At 31.7% G+C, this 23,444-nt stretch overlaps 2 protein-coding genes across 3 annotated transcripts in view; one reads left to right on the top strand and one right to left on the bottom strand.

The window, feature by feature from the left end:
- The first annotated feature begins 608 nt into the window (after positions 1-608).
- LOC129939328 (speract receptor) overlaps positions 609-23,444 on the top strand; it is a 141,482-nt gene continuing 118,646 nt past the window's right edge. Inside the window, exon 1 of the mRNA XM_056047304.1 lies at positions 609-1,316. The gene's annotated coding sequence lies outside the window, so the exon portion shown is untranslated. The remainder of the gene's footprint in view (positions 1,317-23,444) is intronic.
- On the bottom strand, positions 7,085-8,189 carry LOC129939329 (uncharacterized protein DDB_G0282077-like). 2 transcript variants are annotated; one of them, XM_056047305.1, is made up of 4 exons: positions 8,073-8,189; positions 7,738-8,013; positions 7,350-7,688; positions 7,085-7,275 (listed from the first exon to the last, which is right to left on the bottom strand). In XM_056047305.1, the coding sequence occupies exons 1-4, from the start codon at positions 8,116-8,118 to the stop codon at positions 7,181-7,183; spliced, it is 756 nt and encodes a 251-aa protein (XP_055903280.1). In that variant the 5' UTR covers positions 8,119-8,189; the 3' UTR covers positions 7,085-7,180. The 2 variants fall into 2 exon arrangements, with proteins under 2 accessions (XP_055903280.1, XP_055903281.1); XM_056047306.1 differs by having other exon boundaries at positions 7,741-8,013.

The following is a 23,444-nucleotide window of genomic DNA, read 5'->3' as shown; positions in this document are numbered from 1 at the left end:
ATGGGTTTTGAAATCCGCATACAAAAATCGGGCTTCTGTAGTGGCAAAACGTGTGCACGATAAAAATCCTTCATAGGTTTTGTTTTTATAACGAACACAAAAAAAAAAAAATTGAAATTAAAGAAATAACTCAAATAAAGTTTTCAACTGGTGCAAGTTCCACATGTCTACAGCACTTGCCACCACCTCACCGGGGAGTCATTAATTGCTATAAAATAAAAAGTGTCAAATGAAAAATAAAAAAACTTCATGTGACCAATTCAACAGGTGTTTTATTTATAATCTCACAATCATAGCAAGTCGAAAGAGGCTCGTGCTCTGATGCTGAATTGTACCTAAAGCAATTGGTGTTAAAGTGCATTGCATTTATTTGAAAATAGATACAAGATACTTTCCGTAAATATCTATACACTTGTTTTTTGTCTTGTTTAGAAATTGTGTTTCAAATCAAACGTTTTGAGGGGAAAATAAGAAATGGATATTTGATTTTTGTTGACGAAAAAGTATTCGTGAATTTTAAGAATTTTAAATTTTGAAAAGCAACTCCTACAAAACTGCATTTAAAATCGAAAGAAATACGACCAAAAACTTTAAATATACAATTGTAGCTTAAAGTCACTAAAAAACAATAAAAATGTGTAGTGAATAATTAACTAAATTTTTGAAAATATTAAAAAGCTTAAATTCGAAGAAAAGTTACAATTTTTTTTGATTCTACACTAAAAAAGTTTAAAATTTAAGAAAATTTAAAATTTAAAATCTTAGCAAATATCTGAAAATAAAATTCTTGACGAAATTTTTGAAAATTCGAATTAAATTTTGTAAATAAGCCGAAAAGATACAAAAGTATCTAAAAGATAAAAAAAGTATCTTTTAGCTTAAATTAAGTAGTTTTTTGAAATTAAACCACTTTCAACGGAGTAAAAATATCAACAAAATACAAACAAAAATTAAACAAGTGCTAAATTGTCGATTGTTGTATTTATATAGCGCATGGAAAAATTATTTCGCAGATAAAAAGAGTCGCACATGGTGAATAAATTCCAAATAAAGAGTTTCTTTGCGGTCGTTTGACGTGCGTGAAATTTTTAATTGAATGAAAAATAAAATAGAAAACGTTTTCAAAAAATAAAATAAAAAGAAAACCAGTGAGTTTGGATTGTGTGGTGTGTTTTTTGTGTGATTAAGATTTAGCGATTTATTTGTTTCTTTTCGCAAATTTTGGTTTTAAAAATATAAATTAAATAAATATAAAAAAGATGTTGATGGACAACTTCTACACTTTCAAGCGGTTTTAAAGAACGATACAAAGCAAGGTAAAGTTGGTAAATTTTGAAATCCTTCCCTTTTAACCTGAAAAACCCTAAAGATCTCATCTCACATCGTTATGCTTATGATGCAATTCTTATAAGAAAAGCAATTACGGGTAAAGTCCTGCCGGCAATTCACCTATATTCGTCTTCGGTTATGCAATATCAGATTGTTGTTATTATTATTACCTATATTTTATTCTCTTTTTATATTTTTAAACATATTTTTGCAAACCCAACATGAGTGTGATGCTGATGATATATTTTCCACTTCTTTAATTGTTCATTCGTCTGTCCGTTGTCTCCGACGCGTCGGTCGTCATCATCATCGTTGTCGTCACTTTAATGCATCTAAATATGGAACGTTGCAAATCTTGAAGAAAATATCTTCGATGATGTGGTTAACCCACTGAATTTCAATATAAGACACAAGTAGTTTTTAAGATACTCGTATCTTGAGTGAGAGAATCTCGTGCGACAAAAGTGCAGCATAATTTTTGACGACGACGACACTACACGACCGACGACGCAATGATGTTTAATTTCGTAGTCACATAAATAAGCTTATAGGTCTTCGAGTATATCATAAGTGCAATGAGAATTTTTGTCTTTAAGCCGGTTAATGAATGTGATGGAAGATGAGATGATGATGTATTAAAGTTCATGGGCTTGAGCTCTTTGATGCGTTTATATAGAAGCTCTCAAGTCTGAATTAAATGATATGCGATGGGTATTTATTATTATGTATTTAGGTAGGTTTGTATAAATTACTTTTTGCAAGGTTTTTGAGGGGATAATAATGGGAATCCCAATATACGAGCATTGAAGCTCTGCAGGCGAGGAGTTATTATTGTTTTAATGTTAACTGGGTGGTTTTATTTCTTTTTTATTGAGTGATTAAGGGTGTTTCTGCAGTACCTACAAAGTGAAAATTGCGGACACGAGTTTGGTAATAAAAAAATAAACTGTTCTACAAAGTGTTTTCGATACTGAAGAGAATTGAAAAAAGAGGCTGTGATGGGACCCACACTGATAACTTCCCATCCCGTCTGTGGATTTGTCTTGCTTAAAAGTTTGTAGGTTTTCGTGTTATATTAAAAAAGTTGTCAGTTGAATTATTCTTAAAATTTTTGAAATTACCAACAATATTTTGCGTATAACAAAAATAAATTAATTGGGTGGCGCAACGGTCCGTTTGAGAACTAGGGCCTAGTGACTGACAACTCTCAACCATTCCTGTATGCGAGTATTGTTGTCAGGAATGGAAGGGACCTACAGTTTTAAGCCGAATCCGAACAGAAAATTTGAGAAAGCACTTTTCATGACAAGAATTAGTCTTGGAGAATTTGTCAATTCGTCGCAAGAGGCAGTACCCGTGAAAAGACTTTCGATGACCCCTGGCATTAAGTCCATCGCATATAATGAAATAGTTTTATTTCAAAACGAGATTTTTAGTCGAACACAATTTTTTTTTTAACAATTTTAGATAATTGAGTCAAAAATCTGTTTTTACCAACTTTTTTAAATTTTATTTAGATTTTTATTTTTTGTAAAAACACTGTCAATTCGATTTTTCTCAAAATTTAACTGAATGTTCGCAACAATACTTTTGAAAAGATAAAAGTAGTTTAAAGCCAATATATCAAAATTTTGAAAAGATATTTGAGTCCAAAATCAATTTTTATCAACATTTCTTAATTTTTGTTTAGGATTTTCTTAAATTTTTTTCGAATGTTAAAAACAATATTTATTATAAAGTAAAATTAGTTGGAAGCCATTATCTTATCAACTTTTGTTAAATTTTCTTTTAAGTTTTTATTTTTTGTAAAAAATCTTACAATTCTATTTTTCTCAAAATTGTACCGAATGTTGAAAACAATATTTTTTATAAGATAAAATTAGTTGGAAGCCAAAATCTTAAGTTTTTGAAAAGATATTTGAGTCGAAATACAATATTTGCCAACTTTGAGTACTGTTTTTTAAGTTTTTTTTACATGATATCAAAAGCGTTATTCTTCGTTGTACAAAATTGTTTTGGAGTTCCTTATTCGTAAAATTTTCGAGGTGACAATTTGATTTAGTTTTTTGATTTAAAAATATTAAATAAAATTTAACTCAAGTCTCTAGCGTTATTCGTTCGTGTGATATTTAGGGTTAACCAAAATTTTCACCTGTTTTTTAAATTCCTATGGTAAAAAAATCACCCACGTAATTTTCTTGGAAGCCCTCTCAGCATCTTTCTGCCTTTTTATCTGTATAACAAAATTTGTTTGAAGTCGATATCTGTACTGCTTCTCGAGCTATGGAAGACGAAAAATCGTTGCGAACGTACGTAAGTCGTACAACCGCCACACACATCTTTTGTAAAAATCTTTTATTTCGGCTCTAGGGACCTTAAATGTCAATGTTCAATTCGACAAATCGGACCCATTACAATAACTTCCTATGGGAATTTAAAAAAAGAATGAAAGGTGAAACTCAATAACCAAGACTTGACTTTGTATATTATATTAAGGAAATTTCGACTTTAATTTAGTTTTTTTTTTAAATACAATTATTTTGTTGTTTTGGGGCTTTCAGTTAATAAAATAAAGCAATTTATCGTTTTTGACATCTGTGCCATGTTTGACCAAACACTTTTTATTTTTCACTTTGCTACTTTTCACTTTTACTTTGCAATTTACGTTTCACCAAATTCAAATTTAAACAGAGGAAATCATTGAATTGAAAAGTTTTACTCTTTGCAAAATACGTTTTACCAAACTCAAATTTCCAAAGTGCAAAATCTTTTCTATGAAAATTGAATATTTTAATATTTTGCAATATATTTGTTCTTTCTATTTCACTAAACAATAAACTATGCAAATAATATTTAAAATTTTGAAAAGTTTTTTCAGTATATGCAAAAGAAATGTTTATTTGCAAATATGAGTTTCTTTTGAAAAGGTTTCAAAAACTAATAAAAAAATATATGATCCGTTTTAAAAATGAACAAGTTCATAATAATTAACAAAGCAATTCACATGTGAAATTTTTAGTTTTGAATTTGAATTTACCAAATAAGATAATTTTGAATTTTAAAGTTAAACTGTTGATTCATCTTAATTTCGAAAATGTCTGATTTTGTAGAGGTTTTTTAATCCATCGACATTTGTGTATATAACATGGAGACAAGGTGTGAAATATCTAAACCTGAAAAAAAATCGACTAAAAGTTGGTAAAAAGTGATTTTCGTTTCAAATATATTGTTAACAATTGAAGATATTGCCTTCAAACTAACGTTCCTTATACAAAATTATTAGGAAAAACTAATAGTTTGTTGTTTTTGATAAAAAATAAGAATCTTTAAAAAATTGGTAAGAAATTAAGTTCGATTCGAAATCTCGAGAAAGAAAGATCGTATTATCAATATTCATTCTAAAATAATGTTCTTAAAAAATGAGCAATCTATATTTTTTTATAAGAATTTTTGCATATTGTATATATTGTTAAACTTTTAAAGTTTTAGAAAAATCGACAGGCAAGGAGTTATCGGTGTAGTTCGCATCCCAGTCCCTTTTTTGTTTTAAATCAAAAAACAATAAATTCATTTACCTTATTTTCAAATCCAATCTAAATCTTTGAATAGTCTTAGCTTTTTTGCGCTCGTTATCTGTCCATTTCTGATGAATATGGGTTTTCATATAATGTTTATAATATCAATTTTATTTGATTGTGGAAATTGTTTTCAAAACCTTTTATACAAAAGAGGCTGGGATGCGACCCACGTCTTCTGTTGTCTTGCATATAACTTTAACAAAATGTTTATAACAAAATTTTGTGTGAGATTAATAATATGAAGTCAATATTTTTCGAAAATAGTACTTCTTGAAAGTTTTTATTATTTTTATAAGCAAATGCAGATTTAATTTTTCTAAGAATGAAATCATTTTAAAGTCAATACCTTATTTATTCACGAGATATCGAGAACCGAACATGGATTTTTACCAACTTTAAGGAATGTTTTTTTTTTGTGTAAAAATAACTGTTTAATATTTTTTGTAGATTTTAATTTAAAAAAAAAGTGACTTTTTGATCTCTCCAAAAAATTTACTTAATGAGATGAGAATAGTTTTAAGTCAATATGTGAGTCGAAAATCTATTTTTACCAAGTTTTAGTAATGTTTTTATATGTTTTCAATGTTTGTCAAAAAAATTGTCAATTTGATATTTTCCAAAATTTAACCGAATAAACGAAATTGTTTTTTTAAAAAAAGAATTAAGTTTTAAGACTATGGCGACGATTTAGTAAGATGTTAAATCATTTTTAATATGATACTAGGTTTTGATAATTTTAAACGAGTTTAGTAACATTTTACTAAAGTTAAAATCACCAAATGGCTACCTTATCTTTTTAGTATCGTACTTAATCTGTATGACATATGTCATTTGTTGGACTGCCAAGAACAATACACTCCTTTTCTGGACAATGACTGTCTTTATTGCCGCAACCTTAGATACCCTCCTGAGTACCAACAACCACTGCCACCAACCTTCACACCGCAGCCAACAGTTGTAGCATTATAGCTGCTTCTGGGTATTGAAGATGCTTCAGGGGGAACAGATCTATCGCAGATATTCAATAATTTAATGCACATTTCATTTAAACTTTTTCACTAAACAATAATTCTTTTACCTGGTACAATAAATTTTTAATATTATTCGGTGTTAATATCCAAAATAGTTGCAACGAACTTAAACTTTAACGCAAATAAACCACGGCGAGTTATTAAAACAAAATGAATGAAAAAAGAAAATACAAATTCCATGATATCACTTTGACATTTGAAAAAATATTAAGGTATGTTTGTTTTGTTTGCTCCACAATCTGTCATTATTTAGATGTGTTCATGTTTTTTTTTAATAAAATGTTTTTAGCATGATACTAGTTACCAAAACAATAAAAAGTGTTTAAAATTGGTGAAAAGTTAATAGATTACTATGTTTATAGTAAATTGTTACTCGTAACTAGTATCGTGCTAATATAGGTTGTTTAAAAATTTGCGCCTATATTTTTAATTTTTAAAAAGACTTTTAAGTCGAAAATCTTACTTACTTAATTATCTTTTTTATTGTTTTCTCTTGCAAAATAAGCCTAGTTAGTCCATTTTCATTTAAAAAACTAAATAATATCAATAGTAAAAGATTGATTTTTCCCCAATGGAAAACACATGATTCCAAAACTACAACTATTCAACGAACACATCCATCGAGATACAAATGCAATATCAATTGTACCAAGATTTGAGAACGAAATTACATAAGATCCATTCGAGAGTCGTATAAATGTCAAAAACCCATCTGTACTAAGATTCGTACTACGGATATTGTTTTTTTTTTATTTGTGTAAGATCCTACTATACTATTGATAGATTTTCCAACGAAACATGAGTAAACTTATTTTGTGTCTTTTATAGGAAAACTGTCAGTTGATTTTTAAAAATGAATGTCAATTTTTTCTGCAATGCATTGCAAAACTGAAAAATGGACAAATGTCAAAAATTTCCTTCTTCGTCATTGAATTGTAGTTCATGAATGAACTCAGTAGAGGTTGGTTATTTTATCTTAGTTTTTTGACATTGACAGGGTGGCTATTTGATAAAGGGTGCGTTCATAATCCCAGTTAAAAGTTGCCACTTTCAAATTTGACCACCTTTTTTATTAAACCAAATATCTAACAAAATTTTCTTGTTTATTTCTTTTGAATCTTAATTTTCCATAAAAATATAATCATGTATTTTAAATCACATAACATTTGTTAAATTTTATTTTTAATTTTGCTGCACAATAGTTGCTGTTTCGTTTGATCATGATATTTCATCGGTACTTATTTATTTTCTTGATAAAATATTAATTGGAATTTGGATATCGGCGAAAAAATCCAACAACTTCTTAATCGTATTTCCGTCTCCAAACACATCGGCATCTTAAAGAAAAGTAGAAAGAATATTAAATTGTTGTTAATTATTTTTAGTTTTTGGTTTTAATTAAATCACTTACTGCTATCGGGTCCAAAGTCAGGGAAAAGTCCTGAACCGAATCCACCTGATGAGTGTGGTTTATGTGGAGCTAATCCTGATCCCAAACCACCACCATAACCTCCCAAAGAATGGCCTCCTGTGTAAGGGCCGCTTTCGTATGTTGGAACCATGTAAGAACCTGGATATCCAACATTTTGGTAAGAACCAGATGGATAGCCAGTTGGATAGGTGCCATAGGATGAACCACTTGGTTGAGCACTAGGATAACCACCGTAAGAACCTAAAGAGGCACCACCTAAAGAAGCGCCTGATGTAGAAGCGCTTACTGCTGCACCTGCGGTAGCACCTACTGCAGTTCCTGTGGAAAGAATCTGTTTTAGTGTCTGATTCGAATGTGAATGTTTTACCACCTGCAGATGCTCCGCTTGCTGCAGTAGAGGTAGTAGTTTGTTGAACTACTGTGGAACTACTTGGATAAGTAGTACCTCCTTGGTAACCAGCTGATGGAGAAACTTGATAACCACCAGTGGAGACACCAGCCGAAGCACCAGCCGAAGCACCTGCGTAACCACTTCCTGCGTTAATGGCTCCAGTTCCGAGATCGTGGGATCCTCTATGTTGGCAGTTATTATCCTTACATGCCACTGCTACACCGTTAGTTTCAGCTCCATGTTGAAGGAGAACTAAAATATAAAACGTTAAGACAATAAAATAAAATTATCAGTTCAAAATATGTTTTTACCACAAAGTGTTAATAGAATTCCTGAAGAAATTGTTGGAAAATTCATTTTTGCTATTTCTACTAAGCTTAGAAGTTGTAGTGACTTCTGATACCTTTTTAATATTTTTCAGTCTATTTATTTGGAAACAGAACTTAGTTGGTGAAAGAATTGGAAAAGGTAATATTTTCATTATCGTGATTTTGAGTCACGAAATGTTCACGAAATCGTGTAACAGAATGAAAAATTGCAATCAATTTAAAATTGGTAACACCAATCTAACAAAATTAAAATTATTTTAATAATTTGTATTGTAAAAATTTTTGTTTTAATTATAACTCGTTTTTATTTTAGCAATGAAACAGTTCAGTTGTTCACTGATCAGAGACTATTTCACTTCAAATAAGGAACTAGAAAGTGGAATGACCCTAACGTTTTTTAAAAATTTTAACCATTTTTTTGCAAAGTTGTAAAATACATAAGAAGTTAAACTTTGGATAAGTTTGTTTTCCGGTATATGTCAAAATTTTTGTTATTTGATTTGGGTTAATCAAGTGTCGAAATTTGTTTTTTCTGCAGAAAGTTATGAAATTTGTTTCCATAAACTTATTCAATCGCTTGACTTTAAGTAGAAGGTGTGTTTATAAATGTAATACACCTGATTTTTATTATTGAAACCAATCACTTGACAGTTCGGTAGCCCCATTGGAAATTTCTATTAATTAAAATTTGTTTTCTGAAGATATCCGTCATTCAAACACAAATCCGTTTATTGATTTGAAAAACTTGTTGAAGTAATAGAAAAACAGAAACGTATATTTTTAGAAAAAACTATTGAGCAATTAAACATTTTTCTTAAAATAAATTAATAACTTCTTCCTAAACTAATGAAAAGACAGTCAAATATTTGGTCAAACTTTTTCGGATTGCTTTCAATGAATGCGATAACTGTTTCTAAGAAGTTGGAAGTCATCGAAATCAAATTTAATAAATTAATACATAATAATTTTCCGAAACAGTCATATTTAGAAACATTAGAGAATATGTAAGCTTTTCGTTTATCGTTCTTGAACGTCCAATAATTTTAGCTGCATTTCTGTCAGATGCACTTCTGGTACTATTCAAGTTAACGAATATCTAAAGAAATCCACATTTTGGGTGCACCACATCATTTTTGTCCTACGATATTAGGTTTCATTTTCATGAACTCACTATTTCTGGCCACCTGTCACTTTTGAAACTGCCATCGTTTGAAATTTGACAGGATATAACTTCAATATTTAGATCCATTTAACGTGTTACATACAAGTTACGAACAAATTTATTGATTTGAGGAGTTATCGAGTCTTGAGTTCAATCCCTGTCTGTGCCATCTAAAAGTTTTTCCACAGGTATTGCCTCTTGCGAGGAATTGACAAATCTTCCAAGAGTATTTCTTGTCAAGAAAAGTGCTTCCTTAAATTAGCTTCGGATTCGGCTTAAAACGGTGCCTTCCATTCCTGACAACACAACTAGCACGCAGGAATATTTGAGAGTTGTAAGTCATTAGGCCCTAGTTATCAACGGATTAATTTATTTATTTTGTATCGAGGATATTAAGAGTCATTTTGCTGATATTGTTTTCTTTAAGCTTCCCTTAAAAACTACTCGTATACTTAAATGTAATCTTATATTATAACCTAATATCATAATTCTACTTTAAAACGAGATTAAGTAACTGATATTGACTAGTATTTACATTTTGTATAAAGTTCCTAAATCGAAATACATTTAGTTTGACATTCAACTAACAGCTGATTTAATTACAAATTGTTTACCGAAATTTCGTTTGTAGAGGGAGCTACGAGTTAAGTTTTTAAACTGATTCAATTTGAATTATGTTTCGTTAAAAAATCATCTGTCAGCTGTCAAATTTTTGAAGAGATTTTCTACTTCTCTCTTTGGCTAGATACATGTTCCTTTATTTTGCTTTAAATAACTTCAAACTGCTATGCATTACTTAATTATTGTCAAATATAAACACAAACGAAAAATGAAATTAACGCTGAGACCAAATTTCTTCAGTAAAGTATTCAATTTCATCTTTTCTTCCAAGAAGTTTTGATTGATTAATGTAACAGGAACAGGAACCCTCAGTTTCGCTAAAACCCTTCAAGTCTAGATGACACAACACCGACGCAATAGTGCGCAACAAGGGTGTGCATTTTCTTGTATTTTTGGTTTTTCGGGAATAAGTTTAATGAGAATTCATAGAAACACATCGACAACGTGACGAGACGAGACGTCATTACATGAAATTTATCTTAACGAAGAAAAATTACTTCTTTTACATTACAATATTCTTCATCTTCAAAAGAAAGGAACTCCCCTAACATAAGACATCCTTTGAAGGGATATTTTCGCAGTTAATTTGTTGGTTATATCAAATATCATACCTACCGCTACTTACCTATTATCAACCCCCAAACAAAAATTCACTTTGACTTAAGTACGCTAACTTTTATCCCTCAAAGTGTTTTCTCCTGTCTTCTTTGTGTTGAAAACATTTTCCTTTTATTTTCTTATCTATTTTCTATTAACCCTCGTAGCCAGTTTTTTGTTGTTTATTAAATTCAGTATTAATCAAAGTGAAAATGAACAGTGCATAGAATTGATATAGAAAACCCATAAAAATAAATAAAACCCCCAAAAACCGAACTAATTTAATTCAAGTTATTCCGTTTAACACTCTCGAAAAGTTCTCTCCCCCTTTATTTCTGTAATCTGCGGGTCTTTTTTAAAGACTTCTTTCTATAAAGCCCTCAATTTATTTATAGCAAAAGTGGATAGTTAGCCAAAAATTAAATATGCATTTGGGTGAATTATTTTGTATTTATTCATTACCAAAGTACATTTTTGTACCTGTATAAAGCTTCTTTGCAAAAAGTCTACGTTTGTTTAATTTGTTTTTCGTCTACGAGTGTTAATTTTAATGCTAATTTTTAAACGACAGCCCGCTTATCACTTAATAGAGTGACAGTGGTGTATGGGCGAATGTCGTGCCTTTTTTGTTGTTGGTGAATAGTTCCACCTTAAATTTAAAAAAATAGTTCAACCGTATTAATACCTCATGGACCCGCAGCAAGGAAAATAATAAATATACAACAAAAAACTGTATATTTAACTGTTTTTCAATTTATATTTAAATTCAAACGTTAAACATGTAGGTGCAAATGGATTGTGTTATACCTGTTTGATTTCACAATTACTGCCTACGTACGAGAGTAGAAACTTAGTGTCATTTTATATTGAAGTATCAAAAGTTGATCTGGACCAAAACAGAATTATTTTTGACACGTGTGCAGCATCAAAATGTTACTTTCGATTGCAACTCAGTAAAATCAAACAGAGCTTTACATTTAATGCAGATGAAAACGCGATGAGTCATCTTGGTTGTACTAGCTGTCAGTTTAATTTTCAGAAAAAAAGAAATGTATGTACATACTTTTCCATTGATTAAGCTGTCAGAAGTCATATTTATCTTTTTATGGTTTTAAAATCAAATGTTCAGACCCTAATGTTTCTTGGAATTAACTTTTATAATGCGTCTACACCACACACTTTTTATCTACCAATTTAATGTACAATATGGTTTGTGATGTCTTTAATTAACATATGTACATAGTTTGTTAATATAACAAATATTTTATTACCAATTCTGATTCAAATATTGAAGCCATAAATAAAATCGTTGATACATCCAGCTTAAAGTTTTCTGCTTCTAATCTAAGGTATGAAAAAATCGAAAACAAATATTAATGAAAATTTGACAGGTACTCCAATGTTAGTCCTTCGAAAATAAAAAAAAAATAGTGACAAAAAAAATATTCGAAATTCTATTCCATTTTTTAAAAATTGAATCCCAAATTTGTTCGTAATGTCATTGAAAAATGTCAACGTTTTCAAATTTATATACTAATTGTTTAGATTCTTTGATTGGTCAGTTGTGACCTTACATTTGTTCAAATTTAGTTAACTACGTATTTTTATAAAATTCAGATGTCATAATAGACATTAAGTGTGATTTTTGGCATTTCATATATAGTACAGTGAAAAATTGCCAACATAACGATCCGAAGTAGCTATATTTTTGTATTTAAAAATTGGTACAACTGAAAGAAAACCTGTCAGAATAATAATAAAAAAAAACACACAAATAGAAGATAGTTTTGTGTAAATTAAAATTAACTTAGCTAAGAAAACTAACTAAAACTAATAAAATGGACAATTTTCAAGAAGAAATGGTAAAAAAACATTGGAAATTGAGATTCTATAAAAAAAGTTCAATTAACAATTGCTTCACGGAGGGGGTTTGTTCGTAGACTACTACATTAACATGTGGTGTTGAAGCAAGCTTGAAGTTCGCCTCAATCCTTTATATACTTGAATTGAGTTGAAATGAGCTTGATTTGTCTCGATTCCCGTCGGAGATCGGAGTCGAGTCAAAATTTGAGAAGAAAAACCTGTCTGGAGGAGTTGGTTTAACATATAATGCATTATTGTCTTTTTATTTGCATGTTTGTTTATAAAAAATATAGTTTTGTTTTAATCAAATTACAAAAACAAAAATGGACAAGGAGTAATTAGCATATTCTTATATGGTGCTAAACTATTCATTTATTCACATCTTAACACGAATCAAACTATCTCACTTGCACTTCATAAGAAACATCGAAACACCATTTCTATTTTAAAAAGTGGTGTCAAACTTAATCGTTTTTAAATCTTCTTGTTATTTAATATAAACTGAGATAAACTTTTGGTGGAAACATAGCAAAACTTAATTATCTTTTCTATTGTTTTTTCTTACAAAATTAGCCCAGTTAGTCCATTTTCATTATAAAAACTAAATAATATCAACAGCAACAGATTGATTTTTTTCCCCAATGGAAAACACATGCATACATAATTCTCAATGCACAACTACTCAACGAACACAGCCATCGAGATACAAATGCGATATCAATCGTACCAACATTTGAGAACGAAATCACATAAGATCCATTCGAGACTTGTATAAATGTCAAAAACCCATCCATAGTAAGATTCTACTCTAACTTTTATCGGGGTTATTCATAAAATGGATATTGTTTTTGTTATTCGTGTAAAATCCTACTATACTATGGATAGATTTTCCAACAAAACACGGGTATTGGGTACATATTCAACTACAAAATCAACTGAATTTTCAGATCATCTACAAAATTGTTTTTCCTATAATTTAAAGATCAGATGTTGATCATTATATCGAAAGCTGACAGTACAAATTTTATGTTTAACGTTTTCACAAAATGTGATTTTGTCATTAAATATAAATACAATATATTCGAGCTTTAAAAAAACAACCAAAAACAAATCGGAAAAAAGAAGAGGGTCATCTAGCGGCAACGAAGTTTTGTTTGCTTTATCCTGTGTATGTTCAGCTTAATAAAATTCAGCTAAAAGGTGGTCAAATTTTAAAGGCCGATGTTGATGAATAAAACACAAATTATTTAGAAAATTATTGACATTTCTTTTTATTATCATAAAATTGATATGGTTCAGCCAAATGGCCACCAGACGATGGTTTAAATTTTCAATGACAATGTGGCATAATTTAGGTTCTATGCCATTGATGTGCCGAATTATCTAATTTTTTAGCTCTTGAATTGTTGCAGCCTTAAGAACGTACATTTTTTGCTTTCAAAAATCCCCAATGAAAACTAAAGTTGTCCAAAGGTGTTTAATCACATCACCTCCACTTGAGATAATAAGGCTATTGAATTTGTCACGCAAAAGAAGTGGCATCCTCCTGTTGAATCCACATTATAGTCCACATCCATATCTTCCAATTCAGGCCATTAAAGGTTCGTTATCAACTTACAATAGCGAACAACATTCACAGTAACTGCCTGAACGGCTTCATTTTGATGGCGCCACTTCTATAGATGCATTGGTTTCCCGACAATCACTTTTTGATTTTCATTCAGTTAAATGTGGCAAAACCGCTTGTACACGAATCTACTGAGATATTAATCTATCTCAACACTGAAGATGATTTCTTTCGAAAATTGATCATCCACTGTTGCCATTTCTTGCCACTGTTCTGACCATTGACATCACTTGATATGGTCAAGAGGTTTAAGTTTTTGATTCAATGGCACCTTTTGAGCGGGTAAATGCAAGTCCTTATGCATAATGTTCATCAACGAAGATCGTGAGAGGTGCAATTATTGGGCCCAACGATGAATTAAGGCGTTGCTTGAATTAAGTTAGTCTGAAATTGAGAAACTTCAAATGAAATACAAAAAAAAGAGGCTGGAATGCGACCCACACTGATAACTTCCCATCCCGTCTATCTATTTGTCTTGCTTAAAAGTTTGTATTTTTTCGTGTTGGGTTTAAAAAGCTGTTCGTTGAGTTATTCTTACAAATTTTAAAATTACCAACAATATTATTCATATAAACAAATAATTTAGTTTGAAAATCTAGTTTTGTTAAATAGATTTTTAGTCGAATTTTTTTTATCAATTTTAGTAGAATTTCTTAAATTTTTACAAATTGGGTGAATTAAATTAATTTGAGAGATATCAAGAACCGAACATCAATTTTTAACAAATTTGCGTACCGTTTTTAGTAGATTTTTATTTTTTAAAAGATTAAAGTAGCTTAAAGCCAATATCTCAAAGTTTAAAAAAGATGTTTGAGTCCAAAGTCAATGTTTACCAACTTTTATTAATTTTTTTGTTTAGGGCATTATTTTTTGTCAAAAAAACTGTCTTTCTCAAAATTTGCCTGAATGTTGAAAACAATATTTCTTATAAGATAAAAAAAGTTGGAAGCCATCATCTCAAATTTTTGAAAAGATATTTGAGTAGAAAATCGATTTTTAATAACTTTGAGTAATGTTTTCGAGAAGAAATCATTTTTTATTTATAAAAAAACCGTTTGTTGATTTTGTTTTCAAAAAATATACTTGTATGGTAAAACGTTACAATATATAATATAAAATTTAGTTAAGTCTCAAGAATTTTTGGTTCGTAAGATATTATGGGTTAACCAAAATGTTCAAATTTTTTTTTAAACTGCTATGGTAAAAAAAACGAAAACGGAATTTTCTTGATAGACCTTTCTGCATCTTTCTGCCTTTTCATCTGTATCACAACATTTATTTGAAGTTGATATCTCTTCTTGTTCTTGAGCTACGGACGATGAAAAAAACGTCACGAACGTACGTAAACACGCACGCACAGATATCTTTCTAAAAATCTTTTATTTCGACTCTAGAAACGTTGAAACGTCGAGAAATGTCAAAATTTTCAATTTGACAAATCGGACCCATTACAATAACTTCCTGTGGGAAGTTAAAAAACTTGACGTTAAGCTGTGGTTCACATTCAACATCGGCCCTTAAAATGTAACCACTCTTATCATTTGTTTAAGTTTGGTTAACTTTTTGTTAAAATTAAATACAAAATATGCACGTACCTTTGAAAGCACAGCAGAGTAAAAACCAGCAAGGGAATCAAAATTGCAAAATCAATAGACCAGCCATCGGCAATGAAACATGTTTTGCTTTATCCGATGTGCTATCAGCCTAAAAAAACTTAACTAAATGTCATCTTCCTTCTTATCACAGTTGACGAAGTAAATATTATTTAAGCGTCGATCGCACGAAATGCTCAAAAATTAGTTCTTAGATATTCTGGTAGCTTGTGTCATAAGTTTTAAGTCCCTGTTGTCATTCTGGTTCTGTTTCTTTTATTTTCACAAATTAAAATTCATAAATGTCAGAAAAGATTAATTAATGAATTTATTTAGGCGTGTTCAGTTGACGTTAGCCTTAATGATTATTTAATATGGAGTTTTCTAATAAGACGTTAACTTTTATTATAAAAAACTAATGTTTTGTTCTTGAATCGATTGTGTGGTATTGATATTGACCACTTAAAATTTAAAACAACCTATTGTTAAGGATTTGACAATTTACTATTTAACATTTTACTAGGGGAGTCCAAAATTTTTAAACTTTCTTTTTTTGCTAAATAGTAAACTGCTAATTCTGTTTTATTAAAAAATAACAGCATCCAAAAAATTAGCAAAGCAAATAAGCTTAAACGGACTTATTAATTGGAATAGTTTATGTGGCTTAAAAAAACTTCTAAAGGTGTTAAAACACTAGATGTCTGTTGCCAATTGTGATCACTTTTTAAAGAAAAGTTATGTTAAGGAAATTGTTTTTACAAAACTACGAACTGTCCGTTAAAAATGTACATAATTTTTTCAGCAAATGTTGACAATTTCAATGCGTTATTAAAGCATACGTAATTTGTTTTTTGGTAATGGCGTGTTGATAGATGTCAAAAAAAATTACAGCTTCCAAAGTGACAGGTGTTCAAATAGCGGGCTATTAAAAATAAAACCTCTAATTGAAGCGTTTTGATGAAGAAGAGGATGAGTGACATTTCGAGAACTAAGTTTTTTGTTCAGAATTTTTTTTCTTATTCCAATTTCAGAAAACGTTAATAAACAAATAAAAGAAGAAAAATAATAGGTTTTTAGCAAAGTGACTTCAAAGTATTCGCTAAGTATTCTCATTTGTCGAAAAAAAAACAGAAACGCGAAAAAATGTTACTTAACCCCTTCTTAAACTATTAATTAGTTTTATGCTAATAATTTTAAGCTGTTTAACAAATTTTGCGACAAAGAGACTCACACGCTTTGCTCCTTTTTAAATCATTCAAGAGATTTTCTAGAAGTGAGATTATTCAAAGCATTGCATTGGTCTCTCATTGTTTTCTTTTCACTATTCAAAAGTTATTGTTTTTTGTACAAAAACCGATGTTTTATTAACAAGCCAAAATGCTATCTCCATTGAATATTGATAAAGTTAGAAGTTATTACCAACATTTAACATTTAATTTATCAACGCAAATATATTCCAAACTATTGAAAAAGTAAAAATATGTCTTAAAAGTTTTGCGTCTTAAAAGTTTCGTATACAAAACCACGATAAGTTTTTGGGTGGTGGTAAAATATGAGTTTTATGTTCATAATTAGAATATTATATTTAAGCAGTATTATGAAGCCCGAGTAGGATTATATTTTGGTGTGTTTAAAATTGAAAATATTAATATCCCCTCAAAGGATATAACCCGCACATAAATACACAGAGAGAACGGAATAGTTGTTATACTTTCAGTTGAATGGATTTTTGATTTATGAGCGCACTCAAACTTAAGGATAAAGGAAAGAAGGTTAAACTCTTACTTTCTTTGCCGTCCGTCCTTCATGGTTTAAGTCGTCGTCGATGATAGAATTGTTTTGAAACGGTCGGTCTTTCGATGATGGTTATGGGTGGTTGAAGTTTTCCAATAAAATGCAAGGGATTTCAAAAAAAGTTTTTCAACCAAAGTCAACATTGTGCGGTGATGTTCTTTGGCCAACTTATGTAGAGGGCGAGATTATACTTAAACGTTCGGAATGTGTAGTGTAGCATACTCATCCAATGAGGACATCAGACTTTGTAATATTTTATTCAGAGGTATTGTTTTCAAAGAGTTTTCATCCGTAGATGGATTTAAATTGAAAAGAAAAAGAATATAGATTTTTACATAAATGGTTTATCAACCTCTCAGCCATGTAAAAAATAAGACATGGAAAGATTGTAAAAGAATTTACATTTTGTATGCTTATGGAAACATACAGCAAATTGGTGTGCGTATGTTTTATTTAAAGTTTTCCAATAAGAGGTTTCATTTTGAATAGTCTAATTTTTTGTATTCATAATTTGCATATAATAAAGAGGTTATTTCTATACTTTACATGTTTTAAATGTGTACTATCTTAAGTACAATTACTTGTAGTTGTAGTGAAAAAAGAATTAATTACTAATTACTAATTAAAAGTTGTCATTATTTTCAAACTTCGAGGGAGGGAGAGGGAGAGTAAAGCATTTTACATTCTTGATGTGTAGTTAAAAAAAAACCTCTATGTCCGCACGTCCAAAACTGAGCTTGAAGGTAAGAGCTGTTGCGGACATGCAGAAAGTGCAGGTATAACATCAGAATTGTTTGAGGAAGGAAATGCAACTGTCTAATTTGACAGCTCACCCTAAAAAGAAGTCATCTTTTGACATTTGACAAAAAACAACATTTCATTACTAAAAATTGAACATTATAATCTTCAACAAAGCACTTAAAACGTGAATACTTAGCAGTCACTAGTTGTTCTTTAATAAAAGCTTATTAACCATGTTATTTCTTGATCACAATTGTTCGCCGAAATCTTTAGTATTTTTTTTAATTGTGGAAACGTGAAAAGTAAGGTTTATTACAATGTTCAAGAACTTAAAGATTGAATTTCCGAATGCGGACAAAAAGCCATAGTTGTGATGATGACTGAAATTGTTTTTCATTACTAATGACATACCTTTTTAAAACCAGGGACTAGTGTCTTACAACCATCCGTGCAAGTCATGTCAGGGATGGGTATGACCTACAGTTTATACCGCACTTTTCATGCCCAGAATTACCCTAAGAAGATTTGTCAATTCTTTGCAAGAGGAAGGGATTAAACCCAAGACCTCCAATTCAATGACCATCACGCCATGGGTACTACCAATTTTGTAATACAAATTTAAATTTTAATCATAATTCACACTTACTCTTGAATTCCAGGTAAGGTTATAGTGGCTGTCCAAGATGGAAACGGACACACTTAGGCCAGTTTAATGGCCCATTGTGATACCACATGAATCTTAAGGCTTTCTCCTAAGCTCAATAGAACCAGCTTGAGTCCCTTACGAAACGTGAGAGGCTGATTATACCGATATGATTTAGATCGTTAAAGAAGAATTCTCCTAGGTAATTCTTGAGTTTCTGAACCAGAGCAGGGCATGTGCAGATAAGATGAAGAACCGTTCCTCTTCGTCGTCTATACAGCTTCTGCAAAAGTCATTTGAGAATACGCCTAGTCTCGTGGCGTGCTTTCCTATTAGACAGTGTCCGGTTATGACACCTATTATCGAGCTTATATGCTATCCGCTTAGAGATAGCAAGCACCTTGAACGTTTTAAATCTAGTGTTGGCCAGATGTTTTTTGTGACTTGACACATGGTGATGTTGTTCCACCTGGTGCCTGCCCTCCTCACAGCGTCTTGCATTAGCAGCAGTTTACAAGTTGCGATTGGTATGCCAGTAATTGCCAAACGTGGTAGCTTGGGCTGTTCTGTACCGTTCCTAGCGAGTTCATCTGCCTTACAGTTACCTGGAATGTCTCTATGGCCCGGCACCCAGCAAAGGTGAATATTAAACTGTTGCGCCATCTCCATTAGAGATGATCGACAGTTATGGGCTGTTACAGAGTTTGTAGAGACAAAGTCCAGAGATTTTATAGCGGCCTGACTATCTGAGAAAATACGGATATCACATGTTGATATCACGTTTTCTTTAAGCCATGACAAGACTTCTTTTTTCACCAAAAGTTCAGCCTGGAAGACGCTACAATGATTGTGAAGGCGGAATGAGAGACTTAATTTCAGTCGTTCAGAGTACACACCTCCACCAACCCCTTCTTTGGTTTCTGTGTAAAATGGATTGACTCATCCTCCAAGAATGTCCTATCCTCCCAAAAAGATCTGGGAGGTATAGAAATCTGGAAGTTTCTGTCGACGAATTGTAGTTGGGGGATGGTGTAGTCTGTGTGCTTTGAAATTGATTCTAAGTACCTTAGAATTACGGAGTGGCCAATGTTGTTGTTAGTCCACTGCGACGAAGGTTTGAGGCGAACAGCAGAGCTTGCAGCTATTTGTTTGTCCTGTTTATACCTTTTTCTAAAGCAGTCCACCATACTGCTACACCGTACATTAAAATGGGTCTGATTACCGATGTGTATAGGCAATGCGTGATTCTGGGTTGTAAGCCCCTTTTTTTACAAATAGCTTTTTTGCAAGAAAATAGAGCTACTGTAGCTTTTTTGTCTCTTTCCTGAACGTTGCGTTTCCAATTTAGTTTTGTATCTAAGACAAGACCCAGGTATTTATCCTCGTCTGAGAATTTTAATTGGATTCCTTTAATATAAGGAGGGTTGACAAATGGACTAGTTAGGATTTCATTCACCACAAGGTTCCAGAGGAGAGGGGATAGAACACACCAAAGCAGCCATAGTGAACTCTTTATGATAAAGGGAATGTTCGACGGTGCGTACTTAAGTGCGTAGCGCTGTTTCCACTGATTTACCTTTGCAGTATTCATGTTGAGACAAAGACAGAAGTCTTGTATCAATACTTGCCCTTAAATGGATATCAATCAATCTTTCCAAGGTCTTTAGAACGAATGATGATAGACTTATAGGTCCTAGATCTTTAGGATTGACTTGGGAGCATTTACCTACTTTTGGGTATAAAAACAACTTTAACTTCGCTGCCTAGGAAACATGGACCAGGTGAGGACAGCTGGTAAAAATTGCTTCAAGGATTATGTCAGAAGTATTTTGTAACTCGGCTGTTATTATTCCATCTGGTCCTGAAGATTTAAATGGTTTGAAGCTGTTGAGAGCCAATTGTAGCTTGTCCCTTGTGATCAGACCTTGTGGATATGTTGTATTTAAATTTGAACGTACGAGTATTTAATTGTTTCATGTTTCGGTAAGAGAACTACCAAGAAAGTGAGTGTCCAATAGTGAGTTCAGCGATTCATTACTTGAATTTGTCCAGGAGCCGTCTGCATTTTGCAAGCAGCTTGGCATCGCTGGACTAGTGGAAAGAAATTTTCGTAACCTAGAAGCTTCAGAAGTTTCTTCTATGGTGCCACAGAAGGATCGCCAAGAAGATCGCTTAGATTTCCTTAGTGCCTTCTTGTAGATTCTTACGGATTATTTGTAAGAGTCCCAGTGAAAGGCTAGTCTTGCGGATTTGGCGCTATTGAAAAGTTTCCTGCGTTCTTTCTTGAGCGAGTCAAGGTCTGAGGCCCACCATTGTGGTTTCCTCTTTCCTCTTATATGTATAAGTGAACAAGCAATTTCTAGCGATCTGTTCATAGTTGAGGTAAGGTCATTGACTTTGTTGTCAAGTTCATTAGCGTTAGAGAAAGGACTGTAATGAGTTCCTGTATGAAGCCCAGTCAGTTTTCCGATAGTTTCGAAAAGTCAATGGACTCGGGTTATCATCCACATTTATATTGAACTGTATATATCTATGATCAGAGAACGAGTGTTCTTTGGATACCTTCCAGCCGAAGATCATAATATGGTGTATAGTATCCGAGGCAAGAGTTATGTCTAAGACTTCTTGTCAAATTATAGTTATGAAGGTTCGTTCATTTCCAACATTACTTACTAAGAGGTTAGTACCAAGAATATACTCAAAAACAGACTCACCTCTGTCGTTGATATTAGTGCTTCCCATACAGTATGATGAGCGTTAGCATCGCTCCCAATAATTAGGCGGATCCTTTGCCTTTCCGCTTCAGCGACGACTTTCTCTAGGGTTTTTTCAGGGAGATGGCCAAAATGGTCATGGCCAAGATACGCCGACACTAGCCAGAAACTTCCTTTGGTTGTTTCCAGCCTAGCTACGTTTCACTAGTATGCAACATCTAGGTTCAGCTTTATCTGTCACACACAGTGTGTAGTACCCAGGAGTCCTGAGTCCTCGAACAACGGATCCCACAATCCATGGCTCTTGGATCAAGACAATGTCTTCCTCGTTTCTTGCCAGACGAAGAAGAAGTGAGGCCGAGGCCTTTATGGAGTGTTGGAGATTAATCTGTACTAACTGCAGCATTTTGACTACAATTAGGCAGATCAACTTCCACCACGGTTTCGTTCTGATCGTCTGAGTCTGAGTCTCCATTAAGGATGGACTGTCTACGACTTTTGTAGAGGGTGGAGTCACGATTGGAGAGGGCATGGGTGCATCGTCACCCTGTGTTAGAAGAGAAGACGACGTCAAAGGCCCACCAATCGCTAGTTCACCTTCGGTTGTTTTTGGAGGCCCGCTTTCCGTGTTAACCTCATGATTTTTATAGATTCGAATATTAATGGATTTGAAGCCATAGTTTATGGAGCCCTCGTTTAGGGCTAAAGGAGCAAAGGATTCTTTATTGAGTACCACAATGGCACTCCTATAAAGACCCAACACTTAAGACTCAACTTAAAATCCCAACATAATAAATAATTATCATATAGACAGCGGTTTACAAAACAAAAATATAAACTAATTTATTTCAGCAACAGACTTTAATAATTACCCCTGAGTAAAACATTTAATTTGAGAAGATAGCTAAACAAAACTTTGCTAATTAGGTTTAATTTACATTATTTGTAATGTTTACCTTTTTACTTAAATAAATTTAACTTTATCTACGGGGTGGTTACTGTTTAACCTTGAAAAGTTATGGTTTATAAATTGCCCGCCAAGAAAATGTGACAAAGTAATGAAAATGAACATTATCACTTAAAATTAAAGAGATTTATTTTTGTTTAGATAAAATTTGTATGTTCTTTTAATGGTCTTTAATTTGCTTCATTTAGTGTTTTGACTGAAATTGATATAAATATGGATTTACAGTATACAGATAAAGTGCCTTACACATGAGACACAAACTGTGAACATTCATGAATTTTGACAGTTCATTGACAAGTGTGCTTATTGGTGGCAACAAGGCCATGTTTAGGGTTAAATGCATTCTTATGAATGTTTTATTTTTTTTTCATTTTAAAATTTAGTTCATTTTTTTTTAAATCCTCAAGATTTGAAATAAAAACAACTTTTCGTATTTTACCTCAAAACGCTAGTTTATGTTTGCGATTTATTGATTTTCGTCAAGTTTCGTTCACTTTTTCTTCCAATAGATTTGTTTTACAGCCATTTTTGATATAATTTTGTCTATTTGACAGACATTATGGGATGTACCTACTCATATTCAGGCTTTTTACGTGTAACAGTTTTATTTTTAATCATTCTATCTCGTTTCGCCGTTCAAATTCGGCATAAGGTTATAGGTGCACTCCAATCATGACATTATACACTCACAGGAATGTTTAAGAGTTCACTAGGCCCTGGTGACACTAATTTTGTTTTATCTCACTTTCTCTCATTACTTTTCCATATATAAAAAATTAAAAAATGGTTGTCTCATTTTATTTTAACCAGTAAATGAAAGCAATATTAAATGAGTACACCAAAAAAAGCCTAATGAACACGCTGGACAGTTGACAGCAACCTGTGGATCAAAAGAACTAAAGTGACATTAAATTAAATTATTTGGTCATAAAAGTAAACTAAACATAATTATTTGTGTATGCATTTCAAAACATCCTTATATGCTGAGGATAAGCAGAAATATAAAATAATCATAATCCAAACATACATGTCT

This window comes from Eupeodes corollae, chromosome 1 (genome assembly GCF_945859685.1).
Source record: "Eupeodes corollae chromosome 1, idEupCoro1.1, whole genome shotgun sequence".
NCBI classification, from domain to species: Eukaryota; Metazoa; Arthropoda; class Insecta; order Diptera; family Syrphidae; genus Eupeodes; species Eupeodes corollae.
The sequence above is the reverse complement of the archived record's forward strand: the minus strand, read 5'-3'. Positions and strand labels throughout refer to the sequence as shown.

Bases quoted from the DNA above. Each gene is read 5' to 3' on its own strand.
- LOC129939329 (XM_056047305.1), bottom strand. From the start codon at position 8,118: ATGAATTTTCCAACAATTTCTTCAGGAATTCTATTAACACTTTGTG. The intron at 7,689-7,737 runs GTAAAACATTCA...TTCTTTCCACAG, and splicing joins AAGCGGAGCATCTGCAGGTG to GAACTGCAGTAGGTGCTACC. The intron at 7,276-7,349 runs GTAAGTGATTTA...CTTTTCTTTAAG, and splicing joins TGACTTTGGACCCGATAGCA to ATGCCGATGTGTTTGGAGAC.